The sequence below is a fragment of the Pseudonaja textilis genome, chromosome 3 (genome assembly GCF_049901715.1).
Source record: "Pseudonaja textilis isolate UNSWEBS1 chromosome 3, rPseTex1.2, whole genome shotgun sequence".
NCBI lineage: Eukaryota > Metazoa > Chordata > Lepidosauria > Squamata > Elapidae > Pseudonaja > Pseudonaja textilis.
In genome coordinates, this window is record NC_141992.1 from 33,761,663 (window position 1) to 33,779,147 (window position 17,485).

The 17,485-nt window shown below is 35.7% G+C and overlaps 1 protein-coding gene across 8 annotated transcripts in view; it reads left to right on the plus strand.

The window, feature by feature from the left end:
* Positions 1 to 15,411, plus strand: part of NDRG3 (NDRG family member 3) — a 43,394-nt gene extending 27,983 nt beyond the window's left edge. For 4 of the 8 annotated variants that reach the window (XM_026697676.2, XM_087929207.1, XM_026697677.2 and 1 more), the window contains 14 exons: positions 2,919 to 3,024; positions 3,242 to 3,362; positions 3,715 to 3,777; positions 4,067 to 4,127; positions 4,692 to 4,778; positions 5,172 to 5,228; positions 5,574 to 5,677; positions 6,492 to 6,557; positions 8,660 to 8,711; positions 9,528 to 9,575; positions 10,932 to 10,967; positions 11,284 to 11,335; positions 11,971 to 12,009; positions 12,727 to 15,411. In XM_026697676.2, coding sequence (XP_026553461.1) covers positions 2,919 to 3,024; positions 3,242 to 3,362; positions 3,715 to 3,777; positions 4,067 to 4,127; positions 4,692 to 4,778; positions 5,172 to 5,228; positions 5,574 to 5,677; positions 6,492 to 6,557; positions 8,660 to 8,711; positions 9,528 to 9,575; positions 10,932 to 10,967; positions 11,284 to 11,335; positions 11,971 to 12,009; positions 12,727 to 12,905 — 1,071 coding nt within the window. In that variant the 3' untranslated portion in view covers positions 12,906 to 15,411. The remainder of the gene's footprint in view (positions 1 to 2,918; positions 3,025 to 3,241; positions 3,363 to 3,714; positions 3,778 to 4,066; positions 4,128 to 4,691; positions 4,779 to 5,171; positions 5,229 to 5,573; positions 5,678 to 6,491; positions 6,558 to 8,659; positions 8,712 to 9,527; positions 9,576 to 10,931; positions 10,968 to 11,283; positions 11,336 to 11,970; positions 12,010 to 12,726) is intronic. The other 4 variants (XM_026697679.2, XM_087929210.1, XM_087929208.1 and 1 more) reach the window with 1 other exon arrangement.
* The last annotated feature ends 2,074 nt before the right edge of the window (positions 15,412 to 17,485 follow it).

Consider the following 17,485-nt stretch of genomic DNA (forward strand, 5'->3'; position numbering starts at 1 on the left):
AATATTGTTTGCCTGACATTGATAAACTGAACTTCTGTCTGGAATCTGCAATATCTGTTACACTTATATGGACTGATTACTTTATGAAATGCATTAACAATGTTCTAATTTATTTACAAAATTCTGTGATATTAAAGGATAATATGACAACTCTAATTATAGAAAGACGTGCAAAGAAATATGTCTATATCCTAATTGCCACGGAACTCAGTTATTTTAAGTTTCAGAAGATTTACTAGCTGTTGTTTTGGAATCCAAGGGCTTGTTATGCTCTGACATCTTCTGTTCTGCTAATACACCTAGTAATTTTTTTGAAGCTGTAGAATAGAGATTGTCTAATAGATCTTGTCAAGGTGAATGAGCGTTAAGATGTTCTCCCCTTCTTCAATCCGAAAGAAAAATCTTTATTGCAGTCAAAGACCAGTGCATAATGAAACCCAATGGTATAAAACAGGTTAGAAATATACTGTATAAAAAAGAGAAAATCACAAAATTAACTGGGTTTATCACTTTGTTGGCTATGAGGGAAGTATGTCGAGGACCAGGAAGGGTACACAGGGATTTATTTATTTTATTTATTTATTAATTTTGTCAAACAATTATAAGATAACAGGTATAAGTCTAAACATGGTATGAATACATGAAAAGGATACAAAAAAAACCCAATAGGACAGGGACGGTAGGCACGTTGGTGCACTTATGCATGCCCCCTACAGACCTCTTAAGGAAAGGGGTGAGGTCAGTCGTAGACAGTCTAAGGTTAAAGTTTTTGGGGTTTGGGGAAGAAACCACAGAGTCAGGTAGAGTATTCCAGACATTGACCACTCTGTTGCTGAAGTTGTATTTCCTGCAATCAAGTTTGATCCGGTTTGTATCTATTGTGTGCTTGAGTTTGTATCTATTGTGTGCTCTTGTATTGTTGTGGTGGAAGCTGAAGTATTCATTGATAGGTAGGACATTGCAATGTATAATTTTATGTACTATACTTAGATCGAACTGAAGGTGGCATAATTCTAGGTTGCCTAGATCTAAAATTTCAAGTTTGGTGGCATAAGGTATTCTGCTACGAGTAGAGGAGTGAAGAACTCTTCTTGTGAAATATTTCTGGACTTTCTCAATTGTATTAATATCAGATATATAATCCGGGTTCCAGACTGATGAGCTGTATTCAAGTATTGGTCTAGCAAATGTTTAGTTTGCTCTAGTTAGTAGAGTGATATTACCAGAGAAAAAGCTGTGCAGGATTAAGTTTATAACTCTCAATGCCTTTTTGGCTATGTAGTAGTTACAGTGGGCTCTAGCACTTAGATCATTTGAGATGAGTACACCAAGGTCCTTGGCAAAGTTTGGGTCATCAACAAGGTCTTGACTATTCAGCTTGTATTTTATTTTCTGATTTTTTTTGCCAATATGTAAGACAGAACATTTATTTGTTGAGATTTGAAGTTGCCATTTGTTTGACCATTCTGACACATAGTCAAGATCTTTTTGAAGGGTAGCAGTATTATCACGTGCTGATTCAACTCTACTCTGGCATATTTTGAGTTGTTGGTGTCATTGTGTACATAATTGGCTTACATTTCACAAAGTAATCATTTTAGATTTACACTTTCATCTATTTATACAGAATACCATAGTAACTAGCATTGCTTGCATAGACAGTTGCTGTTCTATTAATAATTTTGCTCTGTGTGAGTTTGAATAATTTAATTTACTGTGCTAGTTTATATATGAACAACTAGCTTAGTATGATTTTTACTTCACAACATAGTTTTGGATTTGGACTGTTTATTCAGAATCTAAGTAAAAGAGTAAAGCTACGTGTTAGATGGAATCTTGTTCCTGTTTGTCAGGATTTTTCAAATCTTAACAACATTATAGGTGAGAAGGACTTCTATGTGGTTGTTGCTCTGTTCAGACAGAAAGCATTTAGAAAGTTAGTGATCATATGCAGCAAAAAAGTGTCCATTGTATGGAAGTATTGTAGTTTGAAAATATTTCAAAAGTATTCCAATATATTGGCCCAATAAGGAATTACACAGAAGGATTTCTTGTGGCTGTAGCATATAGGCTGAATCTAAGTTGGACAAATCAGACTTAATGAGATTGAGTAAAATCAGTTCGTTTGGCATAATCTATTTTTTATAATATGGGCACAAACTCTTTGAGACGGTTCTTTAACTTCTGTTAAGAGTTGTAGCATACTCTAAAGAGAGTATCTAAGCATGCCCATTACAGAAATGTTACTCTCTTTCCCCTTTTTACTTTTTTCCACAGTTTAGTGTTTAGAGTGAGCCCTAAAACATTTGAAAGAATTTTGAATTTCAGTTGTTACTGCCCTGTTTCAGCTTTTCAGCTTTTTAATTACACTTGGATTCAAGCTAAAAACTTCAATGTATAGCTGGTTTTCCCCCCACAAAAATATAACTCTTATATGAAAGTCCAAACTTAAAACCAATGCATCTCATGTAAGATGTCTTAGTACTTTCCTCGTCTCAATCAATAAATGGATCCCATGAAAGAACTAAATCTATAGAAAAAAAACTCTCTATCCTGCTGGGTCTATATATCACACTTGAATATATTAGAAAAGCACATATGTACTATTCTTTCCACATTTCTTTAATGAAAACTGAATGAATACAAAAGGGTACCTTTCCTGTTTTAACATCCTCTATATAAAATTATTTTCTTTAAGCAGTTCTTGAAATTTAAAATTCACTATTTGTTGAGAACTTTGTAAAAAGATTTATAGAATCATTGTTTCTTTTAATCAGGAGGCTTTTCCTGCAGATTAAATAACATCCTTTTTATTCCCTGGTGTTCTCAGTTTTTGAGCTATTTACTGGGGACTATGTCATGGTATCTGTGCAGAGATTGTTCCTCTTTAATCTCAAAATTGACATTTCGTTCTGTAGGAGCATGATATAGAGACAGCTTATGGAGTTGTCCATGTCACTATGCGGGGCACTTCAAAAGGCAATCGACCCGTCATCCTAACGTATCATGATATTGGCCTCAACCGTGAGTCCTTTTTTTCATGGTATTTTCATATGTTGGCTCACTGACTGTTGTATTCATATGTTCAGAATAGAAGTGTTTGATGCAGAAGCAGTTCTTTTAATTTACCATAACTAGAAAACAAACATGAACATTGCCAGTCTTAACTTGTATTTATCAAAGTAAAAATCAGGAACTGAAGTGGTGCTCTAATGGTCATTTTGTGGGTTTTGTCTCACAGATAAGTCCTGCTTCAATACTTTCTTCAATTTTGAAGACATGCAAGAAATCACACAACACTTTGCTGTCTGCCATGTTGATGCACCTGGACAACAAGAGGGGGCTCCTCCTTTCCCTTCTGGGTAAGTGTAGTAATATTATTTTGATCCACAATGTTTAAAATTGAAACAGATAGGGGAACAGATTTCCAATATTGACTTTAATCTATGCAAAGAGAAACAGCACTGATTTGGGAGGTATAGAAATACAAATAAGAATGATGCTGTGGGTAAATGTATGTAGATACGTTACTGGTGAGACAAGTCTTTTGGGAGACCCTTAGGCCTCTGACTTTAAAGCCTTTTTGATCATTACATACTCTAATTAATCTATTACTATGGAACTGTTGAAATCTCCTTGCAAATAGGCATATATTTGATGAGCTAGCCTTGGAATAAAGTCCTTTTACATCAACTTCATCTTTTCCGATTTCAGATATCAGTATCCTAGTACTGATGAACTTGCTGAAATGCTTCCTGCAGTTCTTATGCACCTGAGGCAAGTATACAGAGTAACTCTGACTTTCCTTTATTAACAATCACAGATGCTAAATAGCCTTTCTTTGATGTTTATCCAGAGGAAAAAGAACAGCTATTATCATATTTCAACAAAGCCAATGGTTGTAAAGTTTATTCAAATGTCTTTTGTAGAATCTTTTTGATTTCTTACCATAACTCTTACAAATGAGAATTGTATAAGTGCTATGATATTAAGGTTACATAAATGTGAGGGTTCCTGCTAATAGAAAGGATACTAAGGGATTCTCTTCATTTTCAACTTTTTTCAGCGTAAAAAGTGTAATTGGAATAGGAGTTGGAGCTGGTGCCTACATTCTCAGCAAGTTTGCGGTAAATAGCATTTGTTTGTGCTCATTTGTTTCAGCAAATTAAGTCTGTTTAGGCCTTAGATGTCCAGGTAGAATCCAAACATAGGGGTGATACATGTAGTAGTGAGCAGGAGGTGTTGCCAATAGTGGCAAAAACAGTCTCATTCTTTATAGAGGTATGAATGCCGTAAAAATTGAGTAAATTTGATGCAGTTAATTCAAGATTATAAAATTATAAAAAAAAAAATAGTGTATTATCATCTCATAAACCAGAGTGCTTTTACTTTTGAAAACCACTATAAATTTGCCAGCATTTCCTTGTGTTCTGAGTTATATTCTCCAACATCATGGGCTTTTGATGGCCACCTTAAAATTATGTTTTATTCCTTTTTACTCATAATTTATAATTTGTTATTGGATTATTTTGTACAACTGAAGGTAGCATACATAATGCTCCCCACAATAAATGTGTTTATTTTCTATATGTATTTATTTGATATAGATATTTATTATAATAAAAGTAAACTAGAGTGCAGCAGAAATAGTCAGAAAAGTAAAACTTTAATATTTTCCATTCTGTTTTTAGTTGAATCATCCAGACTTGGTAGAAGGCTTAGTGCTAATTAATATTGATCCATGTGCAAAAGGTTGGATAGATTGGGCAGCATCCAAGGTAGGATGGAACTCTCAGTTTTGTGACCAAGGTGATAATATTGTCCTATATGACTAGAAATTCAAAAAACACTGAATGAGTATTTGTTTTGGAATATCACTTTTTTTTCTTTTCTAAACCCAAAGGAAGATGAAAGAATACAGAAGTGGCTTTATTGATTTGACATACTGAAATGTATTTGAATACATTTTATGTAGCTGTATTATAGAGTTTCTCTCAGCGATAAATCTGGCCTTGGGTCAAACAGTGCATGATTTAGAGAGAATATCTGCATGTATTTCTAATACTAAAATTACACACGGATGAAACAAGAATGTGAAAAAGCAGGACATGTTTATATAAAACTGAGGAATGCCAATATGTAATTTTGTTTTGTTTTATTTATTTTTTCAGTTTTCTGGATGGACAACTAACCTTGTGGATATTGTTTTAGCTCACCATTTTGGCCATGTAAGTTAATTACAAGTTTTAATATTGAAAATTCTAATATATATAAAATCAACCTCACATATATTAATGAATTATTCTTGTTCCTAGCACAGGAATTGTTTATAAGAATGGTTATGATTTCATAATTTTAACTTTCATTCCTGAGATAGGTGTGACAAAAGACTATGATAGATAGTAAGTATAATCTGGAATTGAAAACTTTTGCTGGTATGGAAGCTGGTTTTCACCTGCTTGAGGTCTGCAGTAGACGTTACCTTCTTAATTTTTACAAGATAGCTGAAGTGTGCTCACTTATTTATAGTACAGTTAACCAGACAAATAGTTATAATATTTGTCATTCCTCAGGAAGAACTGCAGGCTAATCTGGAGCTAATTCAAACATACAGACTTCACATTGCACAAGACATCAATCAGGAAAACCTTCAGCTCTTCGTTACCTCCTATAACAGGTAATGTGTCTATTTTGGATCTACGCTGAAAACTTTTATTTTCTCCACTTGAGTTTTGAAAATATAAATAATGCTTTAAGCAGCAGATAAAGCACATTGACAAATGTTTAACCTTGATTTCAACTGTAAAAGCTTGCATGATAGTTTAAAGGGGGGAGGGGGTCATTTTTTAATCTTCAATTTCCAGTTTTATTTCCATTATAGTCAGTAATGTAGATTTTTCCCCACAACAAAACCTCTTCTAATTATTTCTTCATATTTTTCTACTTTTTTGTTTAATAAAGAAGCATCACATGAGTATCCCTTTAGAAACAGAATGTTTAGGAAGGGTTCCTTTACCAAGCTAGACATGAGTTCCAGATCAGATGTAATGTGAGAGATCTATGATCTCTTCTTTCAATAGCTTCTCTTCATTTCAAAAATGTGTGTGTTATTTCTGATATTTTAACATATGTGGTCCAGTGGTTTTTAAGAACTAGCCTTAAAAAATTAGAAACTATTGGGACATCTCTGTATAGCCCACAGTATATATGTTATTTAACAAGCGTAATAAGCTTATATCAGTCCATATTATCAAAATTCTTCAAACATTCATAGTCATAGTATGGGATCCATTTAACTACCAGTACTGAAAAAAACTAATACTAAGATTAGATGGCTTTAGTAGTCATAATCTAATGATACAAGATTTCTGTCTTAGCCAATACTTCCCAGACTACAATCGTTTGCTTGCTTGCTTATTTATTATTTATAAAGCTTCTGTATCACTTCAATCACAATAGACTAAGCAGGTCTGTCTGTCTTTGCTTTCAAGTCGTAGAGATCTGGATATTGAAAGACCAATCTTGGGTATGAATGAAGAAGCAGCAAAAACACTCAAGTAAGATGCTTTTGGCTGTCTTTCAACCATATTGCTTGAAACTGGGTGGATTTATTTTTATTTTGTTTATATTTCCTTTGGTTGGAAAAATTACTTCCCTTCCCTCACTTTTATTGATGCTTTTGATAGACATAGCAAGCCAAATAATCTTGTATTCAACTTTTCTTTCCCATTTGTATTACATCAGAATACATGCCTTTTTTATATATACTATATGTTGGATATAAAATTACATATGTTACATACACATAGGTATGCACTACAGACACATACAAGATATTTAAAAACAGTTTGTGAGGGCTGAGATTTTAGTTTTCATAATCCTTCTGCTTCATGGTGTATTGCAGAGTTGATTTTTGCCCTGAAGAAATGTCTGTATGAATCCATCATGCCAAGTATGTTTCCCCAGCATGGCAGAGACTCTTATAACAGAAAGGTGGAGAACTGATTTGGAAGCAATAGAAACATTGAGCTCTCCAAGAACCTACTGAAGTGTATTATTTCTAGTCCCTTGAATATTCAGAAAAAGGGATCGAAAACAAAACAGACTCTTTGGGGAGTCATCAGTCCAAATTTAGAACTCAGACTAATGCTCAAAACACGATACCTAAGCAGGAAAGTAAATGGATCTGGTGGCAGCAGCGGTTTGAAGCTTGTTCTGTTTTCACACCAGTCGTCTGAGTAGGTTTTCCAATTTCAGCTGTGAGCCTATAAACAACTCCTAACGAGTGGGGCCCTTTCCTTTACTCCGACTAAGACTTTCCAGCACGAGGAACCTGCTCTTTTTTCTTCCAGGGAAATGAGCTGAATCCCAGCCAGGTAGTATAGAAGTGTGTGTGTGTGTGCGCGTGTGTGCGTGCGTGCATGCGTGCGTGGGAGTTTGTTTGCCTGATGAGATAATCCAGCAGGTGTTTTCTCCATAGACTTCCTCTTTGTTGTCTTCTGGTATCTTCCTCAGCATTTTTCCCAGCCCCCACACCTGCCTTTTATTCAGAGCAGCCTTTATGTTTAACATGCACCGAGGTGTCAGGCATTCAGACTGTGGTACAATGACTTACATATAGGGAGGCTCATGCTTTCCCTTCACTACACCCAATGCTGCTACCAAGTAACACACCCAACACAATCAAAACTCCCTGAAGCCATATTGGACCATCTTCAGGGCTGCCACTACCCTTCCAACTATTTATGTAAATAACATCTTGAGAGCTAGAATTGATGCTCTGATATATGTCAAAGTATTTCCGAACTTTATGGCCAATATATATTAGTTTATGTATTGTAAAAAAAAGGCTGAGCAAGACTGGGAAGACTTGTTTCATAAGGCTCTGTCCCCATTGAAATGAATGGCGTATGAACATATTTTGATGCCCTGTCAAGCTGCCGGCCTGTGGGCCAGATACATCACATGCAGGCCACGCCCACCCCAGCTCTGCAAAGGCAAAAAATGTGATACGTCACGATCTGGCCCGTGACGCAATCAACTTTGACACCCGTGCCCTATATGTTCTGGTTTAATGTTGTTTAATGAAACATGATCCAGATGTGAGCATGATCAATAGATTAAAAGGCGGGATTTTGACAAGAGAAGATGGTATTAATGCTAATCAGGTATATCTATGAGGAACATCACAGAATGGCAAATGATGAAAGCATTGCAGCACATCCCCCATTGCAGCACATACATTATTTTGTACATAATCATTTTGTGCACATATAAGGAATGGAATTTGCACTGTGATAGCAATAGCACTTAGACTTACATACTGCTTCATGGTGCTTTACAGCCCTCTAAGCAGTTTACAGAATCAGCATATTGCCCCCAACAATCTGAATCCTCATTTTACTAGCCTTGGAAAGATGGAAGGCTGAGTCAATCTAGTGAGATTCAAACGGCCAAATTGCAGGCAACCTGACACTCAGCAGAAGTAGCTTGCAGTACTGCATTCTAACCACTGCACCACCAAGGCTTATAGCACACAGTTCTGCTATCAACTGTGTATAGCACAGTTAATTCCAGCATTTTGAGAAGGCTTTGGAACCTGCAGAAAACTCAGCTGATGATTGTATAGATTATAATGTTAAGCTGTTTTTCTTTACAGGTGCCCTGCCTTATTAGTAGTTGGAGACAGCTCTCCTGCAGTTGAGGCTGTGGTAAGTCACCTAATCATTACTTAGACATTTCCTCGACTCTATCATGATGTAATTTCATCTAGACTTTTTCAAATTTTCCTTTACTGGAGGAAATTAAATTTTCTAATTTTGGAATTTGCTTTATTTGAAGTGTGCAAATAATTTTCATCTGCATTTTAATAATATAATTGTTTAATATAGGCTGTCTTCTGTATTTTAAGATATAAGATACAAACAAAGGTTCCTAAGTGGGGGAATTGCAACAGTTACATATTAATATAAGTATCTAAAGAAGTTTGAATCTCCCTTTCAGAATGGTAATAATAGAATATTTCTATCTTCAGAACCACATAGCACTTTGTGATTTCAATGGAGACGATCTAAATTGCATGCTTTCCTGTACTTCTCTGAGTTGGTTTAGTCTACATGTTGTATATATAGACAAAGCAAATGCCAAAAGCATCTCTTAAGAAGTTGGCCATATGAATTGGATTTGTCACTTGCTAAAGGTTTAAGGATTCTTATTCTCATCCACATTAGACTCTTCATGTTGCAGAGTACCTGGGATTTTTCTTTTTCTTGATAACGGGCTTGCTGAAATAATGGTGATGGGATCAGGTTTGTTCTAGCAGTCAGATGCTGAAATGAAACACTTATTACAGGAAAGACAGGAATATTGTCTTTAAAATTAGTGACTATAAGTATAGTATTTTAGTTTTAAGTTTTGCTTCTAATATATAGATACTGTTGCCGTTGAGGCATTGGCTGCTTAGGGAGGGCTTTGAATTATAGTTATAGCTATAACTACTTATATATGCATTATTTTGTGTTTCGTAGGTTGAATGCAATTCACGCCTAGATCCAATAAATACAACACTCCTGAAGGTAACCAAAAATTAAAGACTTTTCTGATGACAAGTGATCCCCTACTGTGGGCTTTATATGAAGCCTATAGAAGGGGATTGGTTTCTTACAACTATTCATTCAGCAGCTGTTTAAAATTACATTAGAAGTTATGATGGCGCTGAACAAAATGACTTATCACCCAGGCCCAAAGTTATAGCCACTGCAATGCCCCCATGGTCATGTGATAAAAATTAGGGTGCTTGGCAGTCTCCTCATACTTACAACCACAGGGGTGCTACAGTTCTCCCACCCATCTATTCCCCCCCCCCCCACACACACATCTGTGCCCTTTTGGTCTCCTACCACCCTGCACTGTAGTGCGCCTGGTTATCCCCATCTCCTTCTTGTCCCCGCTGCTGATAAAGCATCCCTGATCTAGCTGTGAGCCATATGAGCTGGCTTTGCATGATGAAAAAGGGGGGGAAGGCATCTCTCCTAGAGCTAGAAGATGCCAAAATACCACTTTTTTGCCATACTCCTGGACTATTTGGGGATGGTTTTGCATTGTGCAAAAGGAACAAAGGGCCAGAAGCAAGAAAACATCACCAAAGGTGAGCCTGGATGGCATGGCGGCAGGGGTCTCAATCTGCAGTTTAGCAAGGGCAATTGGGCCTGGACTGGGGTGCCTGCAGCTTCCTGGAACAGGACGGATTTGGAGCCACTTGCTGCCCGGCAGCTGAAAGGGCGGAGATAGTGGAAGAGATAGGTGGGTGGGGGGCATTGGAAACCTTACTGAAGCTTGCAGCTGGGTGGGACCAAACCCAGAATAGCTTGGATTGGGATGGGTTCTCAGCTAACAACTGGTAGAAGTCAATAACAATGGCAATAGGGATTGCCAGGCTGGTTTCTGGCAGTTGCTAAGCGATATAGTCACGTGATATCTCACTTTACAACTGTATCCCTTAGTGACCAAAATTTCAGTCCCAATTGTTGTAAGGCAAGAATTTCTGTAGTGATATCTAGGGATTTATATATGTTTACAGCCCTCCAGTATTAATTTTATAAATTTTCAGCCAACATGGTTCACAAATCACTTCCACCTTAAAAGAACAAGTCCTGGCATGTTATATATTCCATCCTAGTAAGTATGTATAAGAGTGGGTATGAGTGCCTTTATGACAGGTTTCATAGATCTATTTTGTCTTCCTTTTTTGCCAGTGTTATGTTTTATTGTTTCCCATTTTCAGTAAACCAGAGAAGTTCAATTTTAAAATGTTATGTGCTTGGAAATAGAAGTTTTTGTCTCTCTCTCTATAGTACTGTGATGGAACCACTTAATGGATTTATAACTCAATTATTATTATTTTTATTTGACCATCCATTTTTCTCTTTCAGATGGCAGATTGTGGGGGATTGCCCCAAGTTGTCCAGGTAAGCTCTTATTCTAGGAATTGTCATACTTAATGCATCTAAAAAATATCCATCTTATCATTTATTATGATTTTGAATTGCAGTTTTTTTAAAATACCAAAAGTATTTGTAATATCTAACAAATTAATTATGAAATACCAAAATGAACAACAAAAGGAAAAAATAGAAAATTAGACTGGAAAATATCCTGAAAATCAACAAATATATATAAATCACCCAAATATATATCATATCCATTCAGTGATATATTAACATGCCTCAAATTGTATATAGCAATACTCGCTTATGCTTTTTGATTATTATTTTTATTTTCCAGCCTGGGAAGCTAACTGAAGCTTTCAAATACTTCGTTCAAGGAATGGGTTACAGTAAGTGATAATATATTGTCTTTGTATTAATTTGAATTTAGAGCCTACTAAGTGACTGAGATTATTTATTTCTCAATCATAGATCCTATTCTGCACTTTGGCCAATTCATACACGTTATTGTATTGTAAGATAGTTGTAAGCTAGTTTTATCTACCACAGTACTTGTAAAGGATATTTCTAAAGGAGCATTAATCATCAGTCCTTGAATGACAGTTCTACCTTTTAGTGATTTGTTCTCTATTGAATAGATTTGGATCTTTCTAGTTTCGTAAAGGCTGTTTTGGAGAGACAAATATCTAACCTGTGCTTAAAAGATTACTATTATAGTTTTTCTTACCAATAACTTTAGTGGCAGAGGTAATACGTAGGCTATTCTTAAAATGTTTATCTGCACAGTAATATATGTGAGCATTTATTCCAATGTGGAAATTAATATCGGGTTCAGTGAAAGTCAAACAATTGAAACTGTATTATAAACTGCCCAAAATAATCTTTATTGTTTTACTAAGCAACTCTTAAAGTTATAAAATTCAAAATATGGAAAGCTTACGGTCAGGCAATGCTTACATCGTCTCAAGTTTGTTATAACTTCCTTAACTTTATTTCCCATTCCTTCTCTTATCTCTGCTTCCAGTCCCTTACATGCAGCTCAGTCACCTGAACACTGAGCCAGGTATCTACGAGTATATGTCTGGTTTGGCTGAGTTCCATTTTTCGTATGCATTATGCCGCTTATAGCATGGCCTGGTGATCTTTCGCACTCTAGGCCACCTCATTGTACACTTTTTGTGCTACAATCCTTTTTAGTGGTTTAATTTGCCTTGGTTTGACTATTGCATGGTTTGCAGCTAGCTGGTGGTGCAGGAATCAAATATATGAATTCCAGCTTTCTGAAAAAGCTTCATGGGCGTATGTATAGAGGGAAGAGGGTATGACTACCTTGCACAGAATGTTTTTGCTGACTGACTGTATCAGAGTGTTCCCTGATCATAGGCTTTCACTTCTGAAAGTGGAATGATAAGTAGGAGAAACACTATTCCTAACTCTTCTTCAGCAAAATGGAGAGGTAGTTGGAGGCTATGTCTAAGAAAGCAGGTACAAGTAGAAGTAAAAGTGAACATTAAGCTCAACTGGGAGGAGGAATGAAAAGGAAGTTTATTTGCAAGCAAGATCTGAAGATGAGAAAGGGTTGTAGCTGTTTTCTACGTACAAATGTTCCTGCATTTTACCACAGCAAGTACAGACTAATGAACTGTGAACAGAGTGATGCCTGATTTGTTTTTCAGCAGCAGCTCTCTTTTTCTTTGTGCCTCCTCTATGATAAGACGTTTGAGGCAATTAAAAAAAAACATTTATTATTTCTGGCATTCACTTTCCTGTCTCCTTACAGTGCCATCTGCAAGCATGACCAGGTTGATCCGTTCCAGGACCCAATCATCTTCAAGCGTCGGTTCAGGAGAAAGCACTCAAGCACGGTTTCAAGCCAACAACCTAAGGGAGGTGAACATGGGAATACCTGAAACTACTGAAATCCATGGCAATCCTCAGACTATGGAAGTATCCTGTTAAGCAAGCATGTGAATCCAGACCATTCCTTTTCTCTCTTTTCTGCACCCATCCAACAAGTGGCATTAACAGTTTTTCCCTCTCATTATGCCTGCTAACTTTTCATCTGTCTCTTTGATGTTTTATTTAGTTATATTTGTACAGAAACTTCAGCCGCCTACAGATCTACCAAACAATAGCTGCTGGAGGTACAGGAGCTCTGATATATTTTTTGCAGGCTCAAGATCAAAACCTGGACCTCTCCTTTGCCTTTCTCCCTTCCCCCCAAGGAAATCGCTCATTTTCTTTTAATTTCTTCCACCTCTCCATCACACCTTCATGTTTATCTGCTTGAAATACTTGGTGCTCTTTAAAAGATGTGGTGTGGTGATGGTGGTTTTGATTTCTTAAAAATGGCAGTTTGGTTCAGCCAATTAATTCTATGTGCAGAACCTTGCTCTGTAACATGCAAGGGAAAGAAATACTTTCATGGGTGATGCAAGGGCTTGCTAATTAATGCTGTATAAATCCAAATTTAGCTTGTTCTCAGTTAAATATGAAGAAATAATGTGTCTGTCATAAGTGTGGTAAATGCGCTTCCACAGTGGGCTTGCCACTGACATTGTATACATCTGTATGCATCCATTAACTACTAACTTTCATTGGTGCTAGGCAAGATGAAGATGTCTTCATTTCTCCTGGCCTGTGCTATCCGATCATCTGGGGGAAATGTCTCTCTCCAGTCTTCTGGAAATTCAGATGATAATTTTTGTGGGTTTTTTTTTTCCCACTTAGAATTGCTTTCTAGTATGCTTCTGCTGAAAGACTTTAAGGCTTTTGACTGTGATCCTAACAGTGTCTTTGGAGTTCCGATTAGAGAGGACATCTTTGATTCAGAACTCCAAGAGAGGATCTATTTCTGTTCCAACACTTGAGATCATAACCTGATATATTAGTTATAAGAGAGTTCTATCTTTCATAACTGAGCAGGAGAAAGGAAGCTCTTTCCTGTTGGTTTATTCAGAAGCATTTCTCACTAGGACCATTAGGTTATAAGAAGAATGAGGTATTTAGCCAGCTTAATTTCCAACAAAGAGGGCATATTATTCAACTGTGTGTAAAGGATTTACACACTATAAAATAGGCAAAGTTACAATATACATGATTTAGAAATGGAACCAGGTGATATTTAGTGTAATTCCCAACACCCTATACAATAAGTTCCTAAAGCTGGAAAAAAAAATTCTGAAGTTGAAAAAGGATACTAAGCCAAATATCTTAATTTTCACAAGTGATCAGTAACTTTGACAATAAATTATGCACCTTTAATTTTTAAAGGGAATTAAATGTACTAGTTCAGAGATATATTTATAGTTATTGAATTAAGACAAATTATATTGAATTGAACAATTTAATTCTAAATTCTGGTTTTGAATAGTTGAGTGAGTAAGAAGACAATGCTATAAAGTAAGTGTTTGTGGGGACTGAAGACTAATCTTGAATGAATATATATAAAATGGAAAATTATTCATTCTGTACTTGAAAGACTAGCTCAACATGTATTAATTATAATAATTCTGTATCTGTGAAAGACCATTTGGTTCTTTAGGTAAATTTCCCACCGCTATTTTCATTAAACAAATATTTTACTATGGACTATTACTGAAAATTTTTCTGTTAACTTACAAGGAAAATAATATGTATTTTCCTACAAACACACACACATATAAATATATATAATTTATATTCTGATGGAAATAGATTAAAATTAAATGCACTAAGAATCAGGCAGTTTTGGAAATAAAATCTGCTTCACTGGGATTTCAGAATATAATTCTAAAAAGACTAGAGAATAGAATTAACTCAGGATTTCTGAACCCATAGCTAGTTTTGTAGCCTTTCTCTCAAGCAGATGCATTACTAAAAATACAAAAGGGAAATATCTAAACTGAAATATTTGTTGTTCTTGAGTTGCATAAAACTATTGTTTCATTTAAATACTAGTTAAAGGAATGCTTTGATGTACTTTATATTGTAAAAGTGTGCTCTGCTTATGGCCTGTAAATTACATATGTATTTATATAGGGTATCTCTGTTTGCGTGTGCGCACGCACCCATGCGCACATACACTCATTCCATGCAATGCTATTAAATTTAATTCTTTGCTTCTGGTAGATATGGGAAATTTTTACCATGAGAATTAGAAAGTTCCTAAATCATATTATTTTCTTGAATTCACAATAATTTTGTGTTTTCTGATTTTAGCTGGGAGAGAAAAAATCTATGATCTGTTAGAGTTAGACAGTGAGATTGCTGCTATTGGGAAGAGAAATGTAGCTGCATTTTTCATGGAACTATGGCAGATTATTTACTTTTTACTGTTATGTATTGTTTATAAGGCCAAAATCTTCAGGAAATGCCAGATTCAATTCTGTTTCAGGTAGAAGGGGAGACTGGAAGATTTTGCCTGGGGGTGGGGAAGGGGGGATTCAAACCAGTTAAATAAAATATAATCAATTTTAATTGTTAAGGTGTCTCTGTGTCCTTTTTTCCTCCCTTTTGACTTGTCTTTTAAAGAGCACACCAATATATCATTGAATAATATTGATATACAATCAGTTGAATTCCAAAATGATTAAATTAGTTTCCTGAGGTTAAAAATAGCACAAAAATTTAGCAGCTTTCCTCCTTTTTCTGATGAGCCAATTGCCAATCAAATAGAAATGTTGGATAGGAAGCAAAAAGAGGGAAAGCAAGAGGGCTGCCTGGGAGCTCAGCCACCACAGGTCTTATGAAAAAAGAGGCTGAACAGAGCCAAATCCTGGAAGTCAAGTAAAGAAGCAAATTTTAAAAAATGTAATGAGGAAAGGCAAAAGGAAAGGAGGCAGCAAATTAAAAAACTGAGAGGACAGAGGCATTTATTCCTTCTCTTCAGAAAAATATGTTTCTCCCCTCAGATGGAACTCAGATTTAAAAGCTGAAAAGACTGAAGAAGGCTAGCCAAAAACAAACTAGAAAGGTATATTTTTCTTTCCTCTTAAGAAATAAACATTCTTTAAAAAAAAAGAAAGAACAATAGCACATTTTAAATAAAAAAAACAAATTTTAATAAAACTTTCAACAGAAATAATATATGCAATAACAGGATCTAAGAAATCAGACAATTTTCGGGTATCTTTTTTTACCATGTATGAATCAACTTCTAATTTTGTATTAATATCTAGTGTGCACATATTTTCCTGATCCCCCCCAGCCTACTCTCGCATTACTTTTCATTGTGCAATATGCAAATTAAAAGCCAAGATTGTTCCAAACATGACTTGTGAGTTCTCCTTTGCATAAATTCTAGCTATGATTAATTATGCTGTCAGACAGCTCCTTAGTGGAATTTTCGTTTAATGAGGGGTGGGGGTAAGGTTAAAGTTCTGGTGTTGGAGGTCTGAGGCACTCTAACTGTTCATGGTTCAAAGTGCTTCATTTGGAATCCTATATGCTTTAAAAAGTGTGTAGCCTGTGTGTTCAAAGAATTTGGTTTGGTATGATTTGGTTAAAATTATGAAGCCATATTCTTTTTTGGAACAGCATTGCAGAGAAAACAACTTATCTGAAAATAATTGGGCAAGAGACTATTACTCTCACAAACTTATTTGGCTTTAAATGTTAGCAAAACGTACAAGATCTAAGAAAGCCAACCAAGCAAGAACAGAAATATGTTAATGTCACTCATCTCTGGCTCCACCTTTCCTTCCAATCATTGTTGCTCTGGTTTGTCAGAAGCTTGGTGATGTGGTTAGTGTTTGTGCACACAGAAATGTACAGGGTTAGGGTTCAGCTAGAGGTAATGATAATTTAGGATACTGAGACTGATAAGACTTCATAAGTGACTAGCAAGGACTAAACACCAAAGCCTCTAATGGCATATTAACATTATTCTGCCAGTTTTAAGGTGGCATGATGGTGACAGATATTTAAACTTGAGTATGCTTCACTTGCAGTAAGTTCAAGTCCACTTTAAGAATAAATTAAGTCTAAGATAAGCGTGAATTGCCTTCAAGGGAACTTCCATTTTTCTCCTGTGTAAGAATTTGTTATTTATTAACTTGAACTAATCCCCACACTTTGGAATCTGAAGACACTTTAGAAATTATTGAGAGCAAACAGTGAATTTGCCAAAAAGTTGCCATGGTAAATGAGCTACAAACCATCCATTTACCACAGATTTTACCCCTGTAAAACTGATTATCCCTTCCACCTTTTATGTTCTGAGGGGAAGATTGGCAAAACAGCACCGACCAAGAAGTTCTTTTCATAACTGGGTGGCTATGTAATCCTAACAGCCTTCTTAGAAATAGATGGTTTTGGAGATTTACTTTGCAATGCTCACGTTATCATTTTAATTCCTTAAAATAATTTTAAAACAATCTCACTGTAGCACAGAGTGCACTTTCTACCATTGTGCACTGTTTTGAGAATGCTGCACACTAATAGCAATGTCTTAGGGATATAATTTATCACACAGTGGTTTTCTGTGGAGAAAAATGAAACAGCCATCAACCACCTTTCCATTACGTCAAAGGAAACTAAACTGTGAGTTCTTAGAATTT